This window comes from Fundulus heteroclitus, chromosome 16 (genome assembly GCF_011125445.2).
Source record: "Fundulus heteroclitus isolate FHET01 chromosome 16, MU-UCD_Fhet_4.1, whole genome shotgun sequence".
Lineage (NCBI taxonomy): Eukaryota > Metazoa > Chordata > Actinopteri > Cyprinodontiformes > Fundulidae > Fundulus > Fundulus heteroclitus.
Window position 1 is genome coordinate 36,274,921 of NC_046376.1, and position 21,318 is coordinate 36,296,238.

Sequence of the window (21,318 nt, forward strand, 5' to 3'; positions counted from 1 at the left end):
CTAAATTGCTTAAGACCTACAAAGATAAGCAACTTCATCACCGTGTGCCACCCATCTACAACACCTGTTCTATTTAAAATAAACAAATAAAGTCAGTTGTTTAGCCATATGCTCTGTTATTCAATCCATAATTTGTCCAAAACAAAAAGACAATCAAATATGTTTATTTAAAAATGTATTGTAATAAATTAAAGAGTTATATTTTCAGAAATCTGTTTAATTAATGTCATTTAAAAAAAAATAAAAAAAAAATAAGTTAGGCAAAATGTCCCAGTTCAGAGCACAAAACTGGGACAAGAAAGTAGGAAAAATACAACAGGAAGAAAGAATGCATTGGGGCCCAAGTTATTTATTAGTCTTGGTCTAGGCTTCTACTGTCATGTTTGTAGGTGTGAACCTGAAATCCAGCCAACACAGAGTATGTTTTAAAAGGGGTTTATTGGAAATATTCAATACTGACAGACCAGGAGTTGTTGGCAGAACCAGACTTGACCAGACGCAGACTGAGCACAAAAGAACTGAGTATCATGGCAGCAGAGCACAAGTGAGGTGAGAAGATCTGGCGGTGAGTGGGGCAGGTATATGAAGGCTGGGGAACAGGTGAGCAGAGTAGGGACTGATTAGTGGCAGCAGGTGGAACTGGTCTGGGCTGGTGACTGAGGAGTGGACCGAGCTAATTGGATGGTTTATGTGGCTGAGAGATGACAGAGCTGATTCCATATAAACAAACAAAAACCTAAATCATGACATCCACAGTAGGAGAACAACAATGAAAGCTCTCACTGGTTTGTGCTTGGTGTGTAATCAGACATGCACACAGCTGATAAAATGCCCCTGTTCACAGCCTGGTTGATTCTTTGGATGTTGTGTGTTTGTTTTGAAAGGAGCAAACACAACATGTTTATTTCATTCTGTATTTTCAGGGCAGCATCATTCAGGAGCCTCTCATATTGTGACTGCTCTGTTTAGTAGACCTAAGTCGTCACAGCTGTCACACTGTGAGATATTAATTATAAAGATCTGACACTGTCAGATATTAATCGCAGGTTATCTTTGGTCGCATTGCTATGATGCTAACAACGACAATATCCTTGAACCTGTCTCATTGTGCGATGTAAGGCTGCAGATCTAAAAACCATGACCAAAGATTTCTCCATGATTTTCCAACAGATCCCCATCTTTCTTCTGCAATGGCCCAAAATCGCAGTGTGTAACGGGCAATAAATCTTTAGGTGTTGCACATTCCAGAATCACTGACAGTTCTAAGCTGCTGCTGTGCCCATACTGACCTCTGTAAGGTCAAAACATTTCTTTATAAACATATTCTAATTGGTTATGATGATCTGGTTTGCATAAAAAACAGGCATTCCAAACCATACAACATCTCCCTCCCTGAAATTCCCCTGATACAGCATAGTGACAGATGGATTATGTTGAGTTCATCTTCTCAGCCAGGCTACAAATACTCTCTGGTGTTAATTTGTTCTAATCTGAATAAAAGCACATTTTAAGGTATGCAACAGTGTGGGGCTGTCCTCTGGTGTGGAAAGTAAATAATAACGCAGGAGCTGACTTATGCTTTGTGACCTTCCCGTTGTTCTTCTGTCAGCAGGATACTGTGAAACTGTGACAACTGCTGACTAGTGACCTTCCACTTCTTCCCTGAGTTAATAATATTCCAAATCCCATCTGCACACCATAATTCATTATTTCATTTATTATTCATTTTTGTACAGTAATTAGCATTGCTTTTGTTTGGAGTTTCCAGCCTTTTGTCTGTGGAAATAATGTGAAACAGTAGCTTAGATAGCCAGATAGTGACAATTTGCTACATTAAATGAAGAGAAATAAATCTTACTGAGTTCTTGATTATGTAACTAAGATCTTCTCACCTGAATGTTTGAATTTCAGTTCCTTAAGGTTGTGTCTGTATCTACACGCAAAAGCAGAGGAGCTATACTCTGACAAGACTTTTTCATTTCTTTGACCAGGAATTAAAGTTATTGGTGGAGTGAAAGAAGTAACGGGTGAGGAGTTCGGAGTTTACGTCAAACGGATTTTACCTGGTGGCCTTGCTGCAGCTGATGGTAAGTAGTGTCACAGTAGTGTAATGCGTTCTAATGTGTCATGTTGGGGAACTCCTCTTAAATACTAACAGGAAATATGAAATCATTTTCTTGTATTTGAAGTTAAGGAGTGGACACGTTGCAGGATAAAGATCTTACAGTGGTACATTTGTAGATGCACTAACAAAAGGAAAATTCTACTTCATTTCATGTGTAAAAATGCTGGCTGGGAGCAGCGACATTCAAAGAAAAAGAGAGATTGTGCTCAACTGTTACAAAACTGATTTGATAATGGGTGAATAATGTGAGGCCAACATATTTCCTTAAAGAAAGGCAATCAGTTCTGGCAGGTTTCTGCCTCCTTCCATTACTCAGGCATCCCTCATCCAGTCACTGTGACAGCCACTGAGTAACAATGTTCTTCAAAGTGAAAATGCAGGTTTACATGTTTTTTGTAGAACACAGTTAATCTGTAACATCGGATTTATTATAGTTTTCCTCATATGAAAAATATTCCACTATTTCCATACTTTTCTAACTAGATTTCCAACTTACTATCTACCATGGATGGATGGATGGATGGATGGATGGATGGATGGATGGATGGATGGATGGATTGATTCATTGATTGATTCTTTGATTCATTCATTCATTCATTCATTCATTCATTCATTCATTCATTCATTCACTCTTTGTCACTCTGGTTAAAAGTCCCAAAAACAACGTTTAAAATGCATTAGAATCAGAAATACTTTAATAATCCCAGAGGGAAATTATTTTCGTTACATGCTCCAGATATACAAACAACATTCAATCAATGAATCTTGCTGTAACTTACAACTTATTTGTACATTTAATGGATAGATCTTAAACCATTTATATAATTTAAAGCGGTAACATTCCCCGATTTTACTACAAACAAAGCAATTCCCTGTTTTCTCTGGAATTTTACTGAAACATCCCCCTTTCTATGTCCATCTTGTGAATTAGAAAAAAAACAAAGTGAATGTAGACACAGTGGTCAGAGTTGTCAGGCTGAATACCTCTGGAGTGATGGTACAAGTATTTTTGGAGATTCTCTTGTGAGTGCAACATGAATAAAACACAACACAGCATTGTCACGACCTACTTTCTCTGCAATAAATGATAGATATGGGGCACAGATTTGCAAGTGAAACTGTAATACCATATCATCGTTTTTTGTGTGAGAATTTGCTAAGACATTTACATAAAATAAAGGTTTTAAAAACAAATAAACAAACAAAAACTAAATATAAGTCTCCCTGAAGCTTTTTGCATATAATAATTATTTCAGTAGCCTTGGATTTTATTTACTACTCCAAACACCTGTGTATTTTAAGGCCTGTACACTTTGAATAGTGGGTGGAACTCCTGATACCATGGGAAGTGATATTTACTCTTGAAATGCGATGCTTAGTCTCATCATGGAAGTAATCACTTTATGTATAAATTAGTTCAGATGCAACTACTAACTAGACACATTTAAACATAGAAATTATTCATTCACCTGGTAGAGTTATATTGAGAATTACTTTCATTCAATCTAGACCTTTGTTTCTGACGGGGAATGCGATAGGCATCTCTCAAAAGGTAGTTATTTAATCTAAAAGTAGGATTAATAATAAAAAAAAACAGTTTTTACATTATAAAATGGCATGTCAAAAGTTATTTTTGCTTTTCTTAAAGGAGCAGTAAGTGAAATTTCCCCACTAGGTGGGGTGTTGAGTACTGCATGTAGACCAAAACAAGATGTGTGACAGGCCATGCACCTCTCTATCCCCTCTCCAGTTGCAACCTGGTCCCTCCTTTCCACTTCCCTTCTCACTTGTTGCCTCATATGCACATATTTGCACAGGATAAATGCACAGCAAAAGAGCATCACCTTTTGTCTAGTGAAGAAGTTTTTAACTCATAACTTTATTGTGCTGTGAGAAAGAGAACGTTTCGATCAGCTGAATGTGCTCCCCGTGCTCTTCGCAACGCTGCTCTGATAGTGCCTAAGCCCCGAGTGGCAGCTAATCACATGGAAGTACATGCACGTGCAGCCGACCCGGCTTTTTACACAAGAGACTGGAGAACAACACAGAGATGGTGTCATACCATATTCCTTCAAAAAAAGATACCTTTAGTTCTTCACAAAAGTATTTTTAGTTCTTTCTATCTAAAATAAGGAAATGTCACTCATTGGTCCTTTAATTATGAGTGAAAAAGTTTTTTGACATTATAGTAATGAAGCTTTTCTTCTAATTTCTGTATGACATTTTCTATGTTTTGCAGCAAAGCTAGCTACTGAGAGAAAGCTGCACTGAGCACCATTTGCAAGGACATATAAAGCCACAAACAAGACTTAGATGCCAAAGCTCAACAAAATCTAAGAATAGCTGAAACTGCAAGTGAGACTAGAAATAAAACAATACTTAACATCAGGATTGATACAGATAAAAGCCAGGAATACAAATCAATTTTCAAATTATATAATATGAAATTACTTACTTGTTTTCATAAAGCTGAAGACTTGCTGAGATTCTCTAAGGTCAACACAATAAAGCTCTTGTTCTTACCTGTGCACACATTTTTACAAGCTCGTCACCCAACTGTTTAAAGCACTATTGCCTGCAGGGCTGACAGCTGACCCATCTTTGACCATTTACAGGAAACCTGTTGCCAGGGGACCAGATCTTGGAAGTAAACGGGGACAGTCTAGTTGGAGTCACAAGTGAAAGGTAACCTTTTTTAAAGTTCCTTCTTACTCTGGCTGTAGACTCCTTATATTGATACAGTGATAGTATTCAAGCATTAGCATGACCTTTTTGTCTGTCTGTCTGTCTGTCTGTCTGTCTGTCTGTCTGTCTGTCTCACAGAGCTGTGGATATCTTGAGAGCAGCCTCTGCCACTAATCACATGCGCCTTCTTATTGCCAGAGATGAAGAAGCAAAGTAAGTCAACCATAATATGTCATATATTTATTTTAGTGATCCCGAAGTATGGTGTTTTCATAAACTACATCTAAATTTGGCCTACATTCTTTATATTAAATATGGCATGAAAGCAAATTGTGATAATTCACATTTGATTTTCGGACTGGTTTGAATAAATCTTTTTCAAATTAGAATGATAGGACTTGCAACTTGTTCATAGATTAATTTAATGTTTATAGATTAGTTTAGAATTTATTTAGAATTTATGTAAATCAGCCAGTTATGGGGTGAAAGAGGCTGAGGAGCTAGGCGTTCGTCCTGTAACCAGTGGGTTGCCGGTTCGAACCCCCGCTCCATTCGTTTCAGTCTGTGTGCCCTCGGGCAAGACATTTCACCAGCTTTGCTGGCTGTCGGTGGTCAGAGGGCCCGGTCTCACTGATTGTCTGGCACCCCAGCTTCTCTCAATCTGCCCTGGGGCAGCTGTGGCTATAATGTAGCTCAGCACCATCAGCATGTGAATTACTGAATCTAGTGTAAAGTGCTTTGGGGTCCTCAGTACTGGCACAATATCAGTACAGGCCATTTAAATGCTAATTTTTATGGCAAGTTATACATGTGAGAATTGACGTTTAGAAAGAAAAGCTTACTTCGGTGGTGCTCTGAATCAATCCTATCCTCAATAACTATTTTATGGCAATAATAGCATCTTATTATGCAGAAATGAACTATAAAGAGCTGTTGCATCACAGATAAATAACTTGTGCTGCCAGAATAAAGTTTAAATAAAAAGAAGTCTCACTCTGTAGCTCTGTAGAGTTATTAAGGGGCTTACCTACCATGTGAGAGGGATTCAACCCCTGCTTGGTAATTCTTCAAGGAGGAAGTGCTGGTGTATTGGTCAGAGAACGGTGCTTGCATCCTGGAGAGGCTGCAAGGTCCCTGGTTTGACTCTCATAGACAGCCACTCTGGGTCCGTGAGCAAAACCCTTAGCCCCAGAGTGCTCCCCAGGTGCCACACAGTGGCAGTCCACTGCTCCCTAAGGGATATGTTGTGTGTTTAAAGTTGTTTAATGTTTATTAAATAACCCTCTGTCTGTTAAGTATTGTCTGGTGATGATCAGCTCTTTAGCTGATATCAAGACAATGGTTGAAAGGGATGAATTTGAGCACTTGCAATCTTTTAACAGTAAAACCTGCACACAAATAGAACAAAGGAGTTTTGAAGTTCAATACTTTAATAACAGAAATTAATGAACATCCAGAGAACATCACTATGTAATTCGGTTTATTTGAATTAACACAATATTTCAATTAACAAATCCTCTCTACTTGGCAAGTGAAACTTGACTAAACTACTAAGCAAAATGAAGATAAAAGGAAGCTAAGCTAAAGAACTATTTACATGCAAAAACAAACAAAAGACAAAACAAAAGTGGTTGATCATAATCAGAATAATTCAGTGAATCCTGGTTCACTGCAGATCTCATTCCATAAAGCATGGAATGGAGTGAAAAAAACATTTGGCATGTGTTTCAATCCATTCACAATGCAAAGCCCAATTTAACCAGAGCATTAGTTTGAGTAAATAATATTATAAAGACTGATTTGCTAAGTAAAATAATTTAAACCTTATGGCCGATCTTATTAATGCGATTCTCCCTCTGGGCGCCTGGGGTCGCTGTAGCGATCGGTCGCTAAATCGGTTAAAGTCTAAAGTTATCAAAATGGCCTTTAAACCGACATTAATATTCAATATTAATGCGGGAATAAGGCTCATAGCTCTATCGGTCGACGGCGGAGCAGAACGATTAAGTTTTATTCGTGGAACGGGCTTTTGTAGACAAACCAGAACCGGAAATTACCAAAAGCTAATAGCATTTTGGCTAGCGGACCTTCGGCGCTAACAAATAAAGCCTTGGTTTTATGTTATTCATAATGAGTGGGCTGGATAACGTAAACATTAATGACCCATCAATGTATGAAACCCTCGTGGTGATAACCTTTGTTATAACCATAAAAACACACTTGACAATGACATGGTACCGAATGCTAGCAATAAGCTATCCCAGTAACGGCTGAGGAAAAATAAAACAAAGCTGTTTTTGGCAGGCAGGATCCTTCCTCCCGCCCCTGACGCTGAGGTTAAGACAGCAGACTTAACTCTGATTTGTGGGTTGTTTCTCTGGATTCAGTCAGGTCCTCCGCTCCGCAGAGGAGGAGAACCCCCCCCCCCCTTTCGCCTGATCACTCCATCGAAGCAGGGAGATGAGTTCCACAGAACGGCTGTTCTGGGGAGCATGTGGCTTTTTTGGCCTTGAGTCACATGGCTGCTGAGGAAGAAGACCCTCCCTCTCCTTGGGAGCCCTAGGAGAGAAGTGGTGGTCGTCTGAGGGTCTGGTCAGAAGTGTGAGAGAGCTGCAGAAGAGGGGTGATCAGACATGCTCTGACCTTTTATCTGTAAAGGGGTTGGTTCACAGGAGCGTCCTGTTGAGAGAAGGGCTGTCCCAGATGACTCTCTCTCTCCTTTGTGGCTGTGTGGTCAGAATTCAATCTTATTTTCATGATCATAGCGTTAATATGGCACAACAAACAGGTTAAATGCAGAGGACAAATTTCAGAGGAATGTATTTTTGCAATGATTATTATTTACCAAAGTCTTCCACAAGTCTTCTTTTACAGCAGCTACAGCTGGAACACACACACACACAAAACATTGATAATAACTTCATAGAACTGCAATTTTGTAAAATAGCAGCATTTACTCCACAAAAATCCTGATTATTTTTACGCAAAATCCATCTGTCTTTCATTCTTCAAGAAGAGTTTAGTTACTCTGTTGTACAGATTATCTGTTTTAGTTCCATTAAGAAATCCTCTTTTATCACCATCAAAGCTGATACTGAAAGACGACCCTGCCCTGAAGTATTACTCCTTGACACTTGCAAGGACCAGTGCGAGCTGCGCTCCGTTGCTTGTGTCAGAGACACAGAACAGAGACAACTGGTGTTTTATTAACCCCCTTCTGATCTCTTCTCCTGCCACATCAGCATGGTAATGTGTTGCTCTCAGCAACGAGAGAAAGAAGCTCCACATAGTTTCCGCTACAGATGCATTTTGCTAGCTCTGGCTAGTCCACTCTCTGACTATCCAGTCAAAGTCTTGAATGTTCTGATGGCTTACCAGTAGTTGATAGGCATAAAACTGAGGCCTATAGTACAGTGCCTTGCAACAGTAACGACTCTTAAAGATTAATTTTTTTTATTTCACTTCCATGTGTTTAATGTAGATTTAATTGTGATAGAGAAGAAAATTAGTGTACAACTATGGAGTGGAAGAAACATAGCATATGATCTTCAGAGTTTTTGCAAATATGCTTGCCGTGAATTTCTACTCAGCTCCCTGCAATCCTAAAAAAAAGAGAGAGATCTTTATTTGTCATTGCAATTGGACATTCCAAATTAGTCTTCTACATTTAACCCAGTGCCCGGGGAGCAATCTGGGGCTAAGGGTCTTGCTCAGGGAACCATAGTCTGCGGGGTTAGAAATAGGTACTTGCAACCTTCTCAGAACATAAACACACTGCTCTAACCACTAGGACACCACCACCCAGTTGGAAGTGATTCCACCAAGTGCTTTTAGTGAAAAGAATCCAGCTGTGTGTAAAGGCTGCTACATACTCCTCGAGAAACAAGAAGTTTTTTTCTCGCTCCTGTCATGAATGATGTTATTTTGTTCTCTCAGTCCTGTCTTGGAGGGTCTCCCTGCTTGTTCTTGACGCAAGGTCTGGGCAGAACCTTTTTCTCACTGGGTGTCCGACAACTGTACTGTAATTGGACAGGATTTAGATGGCAGTGTTTAGGTTGGAAAAGTAAAAAAGTCTCACAAATCTGTCTAACTGCAGTCCTACAGTTGAACATGTCTCTCTGTTCAACAAATCAACTGAACATCGAAAGATGGAGCAGCTACAGGCCTACCAAAACATGGAGATCCACCTAAACTGACAGGCCGGGCAAGGAAAGTATCAATAAGGGCATTGCACTTAGTTTTGTGATCTACATAAAAATACTATCTGGCAGAAAACCTTGCACTTCACCGTGAACGCACCATCCTCATTGTGACTGTGGTGGCAGCATCATGTTGTAGGGATGCTTTTATTCACCCGGGAGAGGGAGAAATACCAATTTTGAATGAAAGTTGGATGGAACCAATAAAACGGAACTGGAAGAAAGCCTGTCACTTCAGATGGAAAGTGGTTGGCCTCAGTTTTATGTAGGAGTGTAAGAGTGAAGGGGGTATAATTATCTTTCCATCATGCACTACTTTGTTGTGGTCTGTCACAAAATTTCCTAATAAAATTAAGTTTGTGATTAGAACATGCTAAGGTGACTATTAATACTCCTAGAGTTTTTTGTAAATGCACATCATCATTGCATTTATGAAAGTGGGGATCTCCCATGGCTGAGGTGCTCTTTGCCATCTTGTGTCTACCAGATTGTGGCATCTTAGTGCGCATACATGTATTATATGCCTTTGTCAAACTGATTAAACAGTTGCTACTCAATACAACTCTCCATTGAGGAGGCTATCAAAGGTTGATAAATACAATTTTGAGATTGTATTGTAGATTAGTTCAAACTCTGAACTAATCTAGAGCCTTCACTCTAGTCTATTCCATCGTGCGTCATTCTGAGCACATGAGGTCACCGTTGTTTCAACTCCAGTTCAGGTCAGGATCTCCTCTTGTCTGAATGAAACAGTGTCTGATAAAATGAGTACCTTTCTCCCTACTGTCAGCTACAACGATGCCTGGTAACTAGAAGGTAAACACATTGAATCAGAATGAGAATACAGACCATGTGACACCTGAACCACATTTATAATGCAGTCCTAGCATTAGTGACTAAGGAGGAGGGTAGTATTAGTGTAGAACCAGCTTTCTAATCTGCCTGCAACCAGTTTGGGTAAAAACAAGGTCAGCACCAGCTGTCCGCATCACAGGCGTTACCCTTCCTTCAAATCCACTGCACGCAATGTTATCCTAAAATGTGTGTTCATAAAGGTGGCTGGGAAATTCCTGTTTTGAAAAAGGTTGTACCACAAATGAACATATCATCCCTGATATTCACTACTTGTATTTCGTTAATTAAGATAGGTGTGATTTATGCCGTGCCTTTTTAGAGAGGATACAGGTTAGACAAGTTAACGGTCTGTAGAGACCCAGCAAAATATGGAGTGAGAATGTTGAGCATATGAAATCAGGTGGTAATTTGAAACTAGTTACTTTCCCTTAGGCTTCCCACAAAGCGTTGAGATAGCCTTACACTCCTGCTTTGTCTTACATGCAGAAGAGTAACAGGGGGAGGGCTTAACCTAGGGCAGGGCTCCTGATGAGATGAGCCTTGTGTGTTAATCTGTACTGTGTGCTTTAACTACCCTGTCATGTAGAGCACACAGGCAGGAGAGAAAGAGAGCAGGCACAGTTAGCAGGATGGGGATTATGTCTGTCTTTCTGGCGGTACCTTCATCTCCTTCATGTCCATATTAGACTCATAAAAATCTCAGTTTTCACTATATCAAACCTTTTTGAAAAGTGCAGGATAATTCCTCTCAGGACACATATGATGCAGTGGACTTTGAAGAAAAACAAAAGGACCAGGTGGTATGAAGAAGATCAGGACAATCAGCTTATAGGAAATAAGCACAAATAGATGTCTGGCTGGAAATGACAATAGGTTTAGTGAGCTGAGAAGATGCAAGTACAAACATGTAACTGAAGGATTTTGTCATGCTACAAATATATGTGAAAGTATTGGATGATAATGTATTTTCTGAAGTTTAGTGTACATCTACATCTTCCTCAGAGTTTTATCTGTATCCTTATCAAGTGTTTCATAGGCAACATGCTCATAAACAGCACTCTGAGGTATGGCACTGTCACCTGTCTGGCATAAAGTTCTGCTCTCTTGTGAAGGTCCTGGTGAGCTCTGGTCTTATTTGTGGCAGATGAGTTAACCCCAGACCCTTAATCCATAAAATAACTAAAAACACAAGATTTTGTTGAAGCTCAGATCCTGACCCATCTTGACACAGGTTGACACAGGTTTATGTTCATTCACAGATCATTCATGAATGTGGAGGAAAGATATTGTATGATTTCTACTTCTTCATATTTGCTTTTATACCACTGGCTTTAAAGCTATAGTTGGTCATCCTGTGCAGAAACACCTTTTGTTATTCTGGTTGAAATGGTCCATCCATCCTGTCAATACATTAAGTCTTCAGAAAAAGGAACAAAAAAATCTGATCAGTGTGAGAGCTGCAGGCCTGTAAAAACTCTGACCAATCCCTGCCATTCAGTCCAAATAGAAAGAACCAATCAGATGCCCTCATGTATCGTCCTGTCCACACACACCCTTTGTCTCCCCATCTCCCCATGAACACACATCACGTTTCACAGAAATCTCACCCATTTGCAGAAATACTGTGTTAGCAGAAGAAGAGATAAGAAGAGAAGAACAAGTCTACTTGCAGGTTAATGAGACATGAGGTAGTTTGGTTAAGGTCCAAGATGTGCTGAAATGGCTAAGTCAGCTCTCTTCTGCCCTGCTGAGGAGTTGCCACTTTCAAATCTTGCTAGTTCTCCAACATCACAAACTATAGCTTTAGAGGAGCATAGCGCAAGTTCTAGTTTTTGCACTATAAATGACACCAGAGTTGTGCATGTGAGTGGGAGAAAAGGAAAAGCATCTGCCGCTGCGACTGAACAGGTCTTTTTTTTTTTTTTAGAAATGCAATGTTTTCTGAGGTAAGAAAAATATAAATATTGAAATTTAGCCTGTGTTCTCTCACTAATGCATTGATTTCGACAGAGTCTCAATAAAGTAGCCAGAAGAACAAGAGTGCACAGCGGCTCAAGTGCATGCCATAGAATATGACTTACATCACTCTCTAATGAACTGACAAATCCAGCCTATACAGACAACTGTGGTAGATAGATGATAACTAATTTTACACTGCAGGCATTTATGTATAAAAACTTCAAAACTTGTGCCATGCACCTTTAACTACTTGGCGTTGCATATAAATAAACAAACACCAACATTCTGATGGAGAAAGCTTTTTGTAGCAGTGCACGTTACTATGAAATAACAATTTTGGATAACACAAGAATAACCCCCTGGTTAAACAGGTTTAACTAACCATGGCGTGACTATTTTGATTTCAAGTAACAGAAAGAAAAACAAATAAAGTTTTCATAGAGATTAAGTACCATGGTCTCACAAATATTTTCCAACAGATGTTTATAAATACACACTGTGCGCATTAAAAATTAATGCGCACAGTGTTAATTAAAGTTACGGCTTGATAAAACTAAGATACAAGGATGAGAGGGAAAACAGTCTTTGTAAATAACTTGCAGAATCATTCCAGTTTTTTCCGTTTAGATTTGGGCATTTTCATGCAAAAACAGCTGCAATTGGTATCATATGGCCAATCACAATCAGAGATCACAACCAGCATATTTCTGTGGTTCTTTACTGTTTATTAAAAGAAACTAGTTATCCAAACAGACCAAGCACTATATGAAAAAGTAATCATCTCTTAAACCTAAAGACTAGCTGTGCCTCCCTTGGCAACCACAGCTGACATCTAGTGTTTGTATTTTGCCAACTATATAACTGGTAATCCATCCATCCATCCATCTTCTTCCGCATATCCGGCGTCGGGTCGCGGGGGTAGCAGCTTCAGTAGGGAGGCCCAAACGTCCCTTTCCCCAGCCACTTGGGCCAGCACCTCCGGGGGAATCCCAAGGCGTTCTCAGGCCAGCCGAGAGACATAGTCGCTCTAGCGTGCCCTGGGTCTCCATCTGGGTCTCCTCCCGGTGGGACGTGCCCGGAACACCTCACCAGGGAGGCGTCCAGGAGGCATCCTAACCAGATGCCCGAGCCACCTCAACTGGCTCCTGTCGACGTGGAGGAGCAGCGGCTTTACTCTGAGTCCTCCCCGGATCACTGAGCTCCTCACCCTATCTCTAAGGGAGAGCCCAGGCAGAGTGCCTATAAATTCTGTCCATAAAATCGAATCGGTGACAAAGGGCAACCTTGGCGGAGTCCAACTCTCACCGCAAACCAGTCCGACTTACTGCCGGCAATGCGGACCAGTCTCTGACACCAGTCATACCTAACAGCCCTTATTAAAGGGCCCGGTACTCCATACTCCCGGAGTACCCCCCACAGGACCCCCCGAGGGACACTGTTAAATGCCTTCTCCAGATCCACAAAACACATGTAGACTGGTTGGGAAAACTCCCAAGCGCCCTCCAGGATCCTGCTGAGGGTGTAGAGCTGATCCAGTGTTCCACGGCCAGGACAATAACCACACTGCTCTTCCTGAATCTGAGATTTGACTGTCCGACGGACCCTCCTTTCCAGAATCCTGGAATAGACCTTACCAGGGAGGCTTAAGAGTGTGATTCCTCTATAGTTGGAACACACCCTCCGGTCCCCCTTTTTAAATAGGGGGACCACCACCCCAGTCTGCCAATCCAGGGGAACTGTCCCCGATGTCCACACAATGTTGCAGAGTCACATTAACCAACATAGCCCCACAACATCCAGAGCCTTAAGGTACTCAGGGCGAATCTCATCCACCCCAGGGCCTTGCCACTGAGGAGCTTTTTAATTGTCTCTGTACTGAATTGTGCTATATAATAAATTTGCCTTGCCTTTAACAACCTCGGCGACTTCAGCACCAGGGATGGGAAAACCTGACCCAGAGTCCCCAGGCTCTGCTTCCTCAATGGAAGACGTGTTGGTGGGAATAAGGAGGTCTTTGAAGTATTCCGCCCACTGACACACGACATCCAGAGTCGAGGTCAGCAGCACACCACGTCCAGTGTTGGTACCGCACTGCTTCCCCCTCCTGAGATGCCCGATTGTGGACCAGAATCGCTACGAAGCCTTACGGAAGTCTTTCTTCATGGCCTCTCTGAACTCTTCCCACGCCCGAGTTTTTGCCTTAGCGACCAGCCGAGTCACCTGGCGCTTTGTCTGCCGGTACACATCAGCTGCTTCCGGAGTCCCACAGGCCAATAAGGCCCAATAGGGCCCCTTCTGCAGCTTGACAGCTTCCCTCACCACTGGTGTCCACCAATGTGTTTGAGGGTTGCCGCCACGACATACACCAACAACCTTGCGGCCACAGCTCCAACCAGCAGCCTCAACAATAGAGACACGGAACATGGTCCACTCAGACTCAATGTCCCTCACCTCCCTCGGAACGTGTTCAGACCCCTCCAGGAGGTGGGAGTTAAAGCTCCGTCTCACAGGGGACTCTGCCGGACGTTCCCAGCAAACCCTCACAATACTTTTGGGCCTACCAGGTCTGACAAGCTTCCTCCAACGCCATTGGAGCCAGCTCACCACCAGGTAGTGGTCGGTGGAGAGCTCCGCCCCTCTCTTCACCCGAGTGCCCAAGACATGCGGCCGCAGGTCAGATGAAACAACAAGAAAGTCAATCATTGAACTACGGCCAAGGGTGTCCTGGTGCCAAGAGCACATATGGACACCCTTATGCTTGAACATGGTGTTCGTTATGGACAATCCATGACGAGCACAGAAGTCCAACAACAGAACACCACTCGAGTTCAGATCAGGTGGGCCATTCCTCCCAACCACGCCCCTCCAGGTCTCACTGTCATTGTCCACGTGAATGTTGAATTCCCCCAGAAGAACGAGGGAGTCCCCATAAGGGGCACTCTCCAGTTCTCCCTCTAAGGACTCCAAAAAGGGTGGGTAATCTAAACAGCTGTTTGGCGCATGAGCACAAACAACAGTCAGAACTCGTCCCCCCACACATATGCGGAGGGAGGCTACCCTTTCATTTACCGGGGTAAACCCAAACGCACAGTCACCAAGATGAGGGGCAACAAGTATGCCCACTCCTGCTCACCGCCTCTCACCAGGGGCAACTCCAGAGTGGAAGAATGTCCAGCCCCTCTCAAGGAGACTGGTTCCAGTGCCATGCATCAAGGTAAGTCCGACTATCTCTAGTCGGAACCTCTCCACCTCACACACTAGCTCAGGCTCCTTCTCCACCAAAGAGGTGACATTCCACGTCCCAAGAGCCAGCTTCTGCCGCCGAGGATCGGACCTTGCAGTCCGATCCTCGGCTGCCAAGGTCCCCGCCCTCGACTGCCACCCATTGTACAATGCACTCGACCCCTTTGGCCCCTCCGATAGGTGGTGAGCCCATTGGAAGGGGGACCCACGCTTCCTCTTCAGGCTGTGCCCGGCCGGGCACAGCCCAGCCACCAGGCACTCGCCAATGTGTCCCACCTCCAGGCCAGGCTCCAGAGTGGGGCCCTGGTGACCCGCGTTCGGGCGAGGGAACATGACGTCCATTATTTGTACTCATCATAAGGGGGTTTTGGGCTGCTCTTTGTCTGGTCCCTCACGTAGGACCTGTCTGCCTCGGGTGACCCTACTAGGGGCATAAAGCCCCTGACAGCATAGTTCCTAGGGTCACTGGGACACTCAAACCCCTCCACCACGATAAGGTCGCAACCCAGGGAGAGGTTTTTAAATCACTGTAAAGAAACTTTTATAGGTTGACTACTCCTGGGAAGATTCTCCACCCTTGCAAGTTTTCTCAATTTTCTCCATCTTTGGTTCTCTGTAGTCCCAAATCCTTAAAATGACATTATAACCCTTTCTAGAATGATAGATTTCAATTACTTAGTTCCTCATCTTTTCTTTCATTTCTTTAGAAATTCAAGACTTCCTTCTTTACTTCTTTCAGCCTACTTCATATTGTCCTGTAGGTTCTATTTACATGTTTTCTTGATTTCACATGTAAGACAGTAATCAGGCCTTGGTGTCTTGTGAAATCAAATCAAAAATGTAGTTAGTCAATATTCAGCGATCAAGAGGGCTATAATATGAATGTTTCTTCCTATTATTCTCCCACGAAATGAAGTGGCTTATGATTTTTAAATTATATTCTTAACAAGGAGCAAATGAAAAGAAGCCAAAATGGAAGTATGAGCCCTCTTTTTAGTTTTGCTGCAGTGTTTTGGGTCAGCTGAAGACCTGTAACTACATTTTGTGTTCTTCCTGATAATAAAGAATTACAATAGTCCAACCTTGAAGTAACACATACTAGTTGTTCTGCATCACTTCTGGACAGAATTTGTCTAATTTTGGCAGTATTCCAGAAGTGAAAGATAGAAATTCCATAAACCTGTTTAATATGGTATTTAAATGAAGCCTAGGCGGAAAATCACCTGAAGAAACTGGGTTACTTACATTCATTCAATCAGAGGCTAATAATTGTATCAATAAAATTCTTCTAATTGTCTTTTTTTCAGTGTTGTATAAAGTACTGAAATCTCAGAGTCAAGTAAAAGTATAGGTACCTCTCCAAAATATGACTTTGGTAAAAGTCCAAAGTAAAAAGTAAAAAGTAAAACAAAGCAAATGCAGTTTGAATGACATTTTATAGATTTTGGTAAACTTTGAAAGTCAAATTCACTTAAAAATAATATAAACAAGTGCAGGAGAAATTTAGACGAAGTTTAGACAGAAAATACAACCTTTTTGTAAGCTTTCAGTTTTCCTTCTGCAAGTAAGGTCAGTGCTATACCCTTTAAAATTATACACAACCAAGTGCAGGAAAAATTTAGACCAGGGGGTGTATAATAAGAACATGGTTAAGTGATAAACCAGGCTTAGTTAACCTACAGGAAGTGGTAAACCTGCTAATAGATACACCTGCAGGTATCATTTAGTTAAGAAAATTAGGACTCACGGCTCTACTACTAGATGCTCTACCTATACCACAAGGTTAATATAACCTGCTTTACTACTGAACCAGCGTCTTATCCTGTTGGTGGTGACTGGCCAAGGCAAGTCCCGACTTTGTCACAGTCAATCAGTAGGTGAGGTCAAAACACTTGCGTGTGTGCAGCTCTCTTGCTCGCTCTCTCTCTCTCTCTCTCTCTCTCTCTCTCTCTCTCTCTCTCTCTCTCTCTCTCTCTCTCTCTCTCTCTCTCTCTCGCGTGCGCGCGCGCGCTTTTTTTGTAACGAGTAACTAAATCAAACATTGAAAATGTATCGGAGTAAAAGTATGCAATTAAGTTCGGCAATACAGTGAAGTAAAAGTTATAAAAAAATCTATACTCGAGAAAAGTATAAAGTACTCCAAAATATACTTAAGTACAGTAGTGAAGTATTTTTACTTCGTTACTATACAACACTGCTTTTTTTTCCGTGTGAGTTTTTCAGATTGAATTCAGATCAAACATACCACCAAGGTTTTTTACTTTATCACTAGAGGTCATTTGAGAGGTCTGCCATCCAGCTTAAGTGACAGTTTAAGCCCTTTATTGTTCAAAGACTCTGGTCCAAACATGACAATTTCTGTCTTGTCTGAATGTAAAGATACAAAATTTTAAGTCGTCCAGGTATTTATGTCTTGAATAAATGCCTGTTGTTTACTTAAATGATTGGATTCATCTGGATCTATGAATAAATATAGCTGAGTATCAGTGGAAAATTAACCTATAATGTCTGATAATTTCATTAAGTGGAAGCATTCAGGTAGTAAAGAGAACTTACCCAAGCCCTCAACCCAGCGGAACTCCACAAGTAACTCTGGAGATTGAAGATTTGTTATTTACCTGAACAAACTGGAATCTGTCAGACAAATAAGATTTAAACCAGCCTATTGCTGTTCCCTTAATCTCTATAGTGTCTTCAAGTCTTTCTAGAAGAATGTTTTGATTTACTCTATCAAATCCAGCACTGAGATCTAACAGGACAGGTACAGACAGTCTGTTATGCAAGCTCTGAAGCTGAACTCTGAAACAGGTCATTACTCTGGAAATGTTCACATATCTGATTAGCAAATATTTTCTCAAGAATCTTAGGTAAGAATGAAAAATTAGCTATATGTTTATGGAACATTAGGTCATGTTGAGCAAGAGAAGGTAAAGGTTTGATTATAGCTATTTTAAAAGCCTGCAGTAAAAATCTGTATACTAGGAGAGATTAATCATATCTAAAAGGAAGGAGAGCTATGACTCTGTGTTTCACAATTGTACTAACAAGAAACCCATGATTATTTTATTATCCTCTATCAATGAACACACTGTTCTAGCTTGTTCTAGGTGTTTTTTAATACAATCTTGGGCTATTTTTCCAGTTTAGTCCCTCCCTGGTATATTGAGCCAAGTTCATGTCTTTGATATGGACCCGGGTTTCAATTCCAGTTGAATCAGGAAGGGCGTCCAGCATCAAAACTCTGCTATGTGCAAATTGTAATAACTTGCTGTGGTAACACCTGCATAAGGAACCAGAAGAAAATGACTTACTCACTGGGCATTTTTCAGATTAAGTGGAGCATTAGGTATTATGTATCCTCTCGATGTAGTGAGTGCCATTTTCTCAACCATTTAATTTTTGTTCATTTTTAAAGTACTCAGCTCTTAAATATACCAGGGAGCCAGCTTATTATGAACAATTATCTTCTTTTTTAGGAAGCTACATTGTTCAGTGGCACATGTTTTGAGGAAGTAACACTATGAACAACTAGTCATGAAAGAGTAGAAATTTAAATGGCTGTCCATTTTTTGTGTGATACGAGTAAACTAAAAGTGGAACAGATTCTTTAAAAGTTGTTACAACATTTTCTGATAAAGGTCTACTATAATTAAATAGTTTTTTTTCAGGCAGGTTACTCGGATTAACTCAAAAGTTAGTATAACATGGGCATACAGAATAGGGTTATCAAGGAATACATTCATTTGTTTTCACTCAATGCCATATGTCAGTACAAGGTCCAAGGTATGAAGACAAGAGTGAGCAGTTCTGTGGATGTTTTGAGGAAGGTCAGTTGATTCCAAGATAGCATTAAAATGTTCCATTCATGCCATGTCTCAACATGAATGTTAAAATCCCCCTGTCAGGTTGTGTGGTTTTTTTTAATAAAACCAACATGCAGACAAGACTTCGGGAGCAGCACGATGATTTGTAGAATTTGGCTCATTAACAAAAGGCCAACACTTACAGCCAGGCATGATAAGAACATAACGTGGAATGCGGACAGAGAAACTGGCAGACTGATATGGGTAACACAGACGATGGCAGATAAGAGTAAGGGAGCATCAGGTAGTGTAATGGAAGAAAGAAGAATATTTTAAAGAATTTTAAATATTCTTCCTCCTTATAAAACTCGCTGTTGCCCTGTTTGTCCTTGTTCACCATGGTTAAACAGTTAAACCTGTGAACTTACAATGCTCAAAGCGTATGTGGAAGAGCACAGCTTTGGTTGTCCATCGTGAATATTCTTACAAGCTTTACCATTCTTATCCTAAGGCAGCCAATGTGGTACAGAGGAGGTTTGATGGAAACAATAAAGTAAAATTACTAATCTTACATTAGGGCTACATCATATTAGCCTATGTTATTCAGGCCTATGTATACTGCTTCATTGAGTATACAACAGTATGAGTTTGAATACATCAGCACCATCCGCTCATACAGCAACAACACATCCAACCTGCTGGAAAAATCAACAAAAATAAATGTGTGGGTGGGAGATTTGGAAGTCTGTGACTAGAATGTAAATATATCCTTTGATTTTGGCGCAAACAATGGCTAAGAGTTGGCTTGGTAGTGGTGCCGTAATTGGATGTGTTGGTAATGTAAAAAGTACAGACTAAGGATGTTTTTAATCCATTAAAGATGTCATTATTTTCACGGATCAAATGACATTGTCATAATCTGATAGAATTGACAAATCATCCAAAGTGAATATATTATTTTGTAAGATGATAGCATTTTTGTCAATGCATCATTTCAACATTGTATATCACAGAGTTGTCTGTTTTGCCCTCATCTTCGAAAAGACACCGCATTAATGGTGAATAATATGTAGCATTAAACGCTTCTTAAAAGTAAATCTAAAATACAAGTGTATAAATTATGTGCATTTCAAAACAGGACAGAAAATAGTAAAAGTTACCATGATACACTTATGACAAAATCTTAAAATCAGGGAAGAAATTACGAATATTTTCCTTGAATGTTGGTGAATTAAAACTGAGCGTGAGAATGACTGAAAACTGCATTTAAACTCAGTCTGTTTGCCAGCTAGTCAAAGGTTATGCTTAAATCTAGCTTTTATTTATATCTTCTGTCAGGGATTTAGATTATCACGACTTCTTGATTGCAAAGGCAAAGCACCTTTTTGTCTTCACATTCTCGGATTGTTGACCTGCACAGACAAGACCTCTCAAACCCCTTCAGCACTGCAAAAATTAGAAGACAGTAAGCCTGTCTAAAGACTGTCTAGTTCAATTTTTTTTTTTCCTGTGCTATGGTCTGAAACTCTTGATCAATTGTTGAACATCTTTGTGTAAAATGTTGTTTTTGGTATTCTGCTCTCTCTAACTTGTTTTGTTTCTTGCTTCTGTTTCTTTTCTTTGCATTTTGAAGTTCGATTTAAAACCTTGTTACAATCCAGCAGTTTGAAATGAAGATAGGTTTTGATCAGGACTCTATTGCTTATACTTTTAGAAAAACAGTTCTTATAACTGTCTTGCACTCCATGCCCCCCAATGTTCTTGAAAATATTTTTGTTTATTTGTAAAGGAGAGAATTTGCTGAGCTGCTGGAGAAATATGGCTCCAATGGAAGCACAGGATCAACCCGCAACTCTCCCATCCAGCAAGGTAGGCTGATAGTAGTGCACCCAACCAGATCTTCGGCAAAAACACAAAGAAGACAGCATCATGACAAACCAAAGAGGCCAGCATACATGAATCTTTTACACTTTCACAATGAGTCTTCTTTGTTTGGGAAATGTACAAGCTTAGTGGTTAGAGCAGCGCGCTTGCACTCAGAGAAGGATGCAAGTACCCGGTTTGATCCCCAGTGCTGGCACTCTGGGTCCCTTAGCAAGACCCTTAACCCCAGACTGCTCCCCGGGCGCCGCACATGGCAGCCCACTGCTCCCTAAGGGGATGGGTTAAATGCAGAAAGCAAATTTCATTGTAATGTATGTTTCAATGACAATAAAGATGATATTACTATTACTACTATATTACTATTAAAGACTTGCTGCATTTAGCTGGCCTTAAAAATGGCTTTGGACAAATACACTTGGATATTACTCAATTGTAAACATCTGTTGTGAAAGAAGTAGCCAGCTGGTAAAGATTTACTAAATATGGCAGTATATAGTCTTCAGGCAGCCATGGTAACCATGTGTTTCCAAGTTTAAGCAAAAAGCAACAACAGAATGTTTCTGAA

At 40.8% G+C, this 21,318-nt stretch overlaps 1 protein-coding gene across 9 annotated transcripts in view; it reads left to right on the top strand.

Moving 5' to 3' along the window:
- si:dkeyp-72e1.9 (syntaxin-binding protein 4) overlaps positions 1–21,318 on the top strand; it is a 189,076-nt gene that overhangs the window by 66,382 nt on the left and 101,376 nt on the right. For all 9 annotated transcript variants that reach the window (XR_004933019.1, XM_036148596.1, XM_036148589.1 and 6 more), the window contains exons 3-6: positions 1,992–2,087; positions 4,741–4,810; positions 4,949–5,023; positions 20,659–20,738. Coding sequence is in view for 8 of the 9 variants with exons in the window: in XM_036148596.1 (XP_036004489.1) it covers positions 1,992–2,087; positions 4,741–4,810; positions 4,949–5,023; positions 20,659–20,738 (321 nt within the window). In the remaining variant the exon portion in view is untranslated. The remainder of the gene's footprint in view (positions 1–1,991; positions 2,088–4,740; positions 4,811–4,948; positions 5,024–20,658; positions 20,739–21,318) is intronic.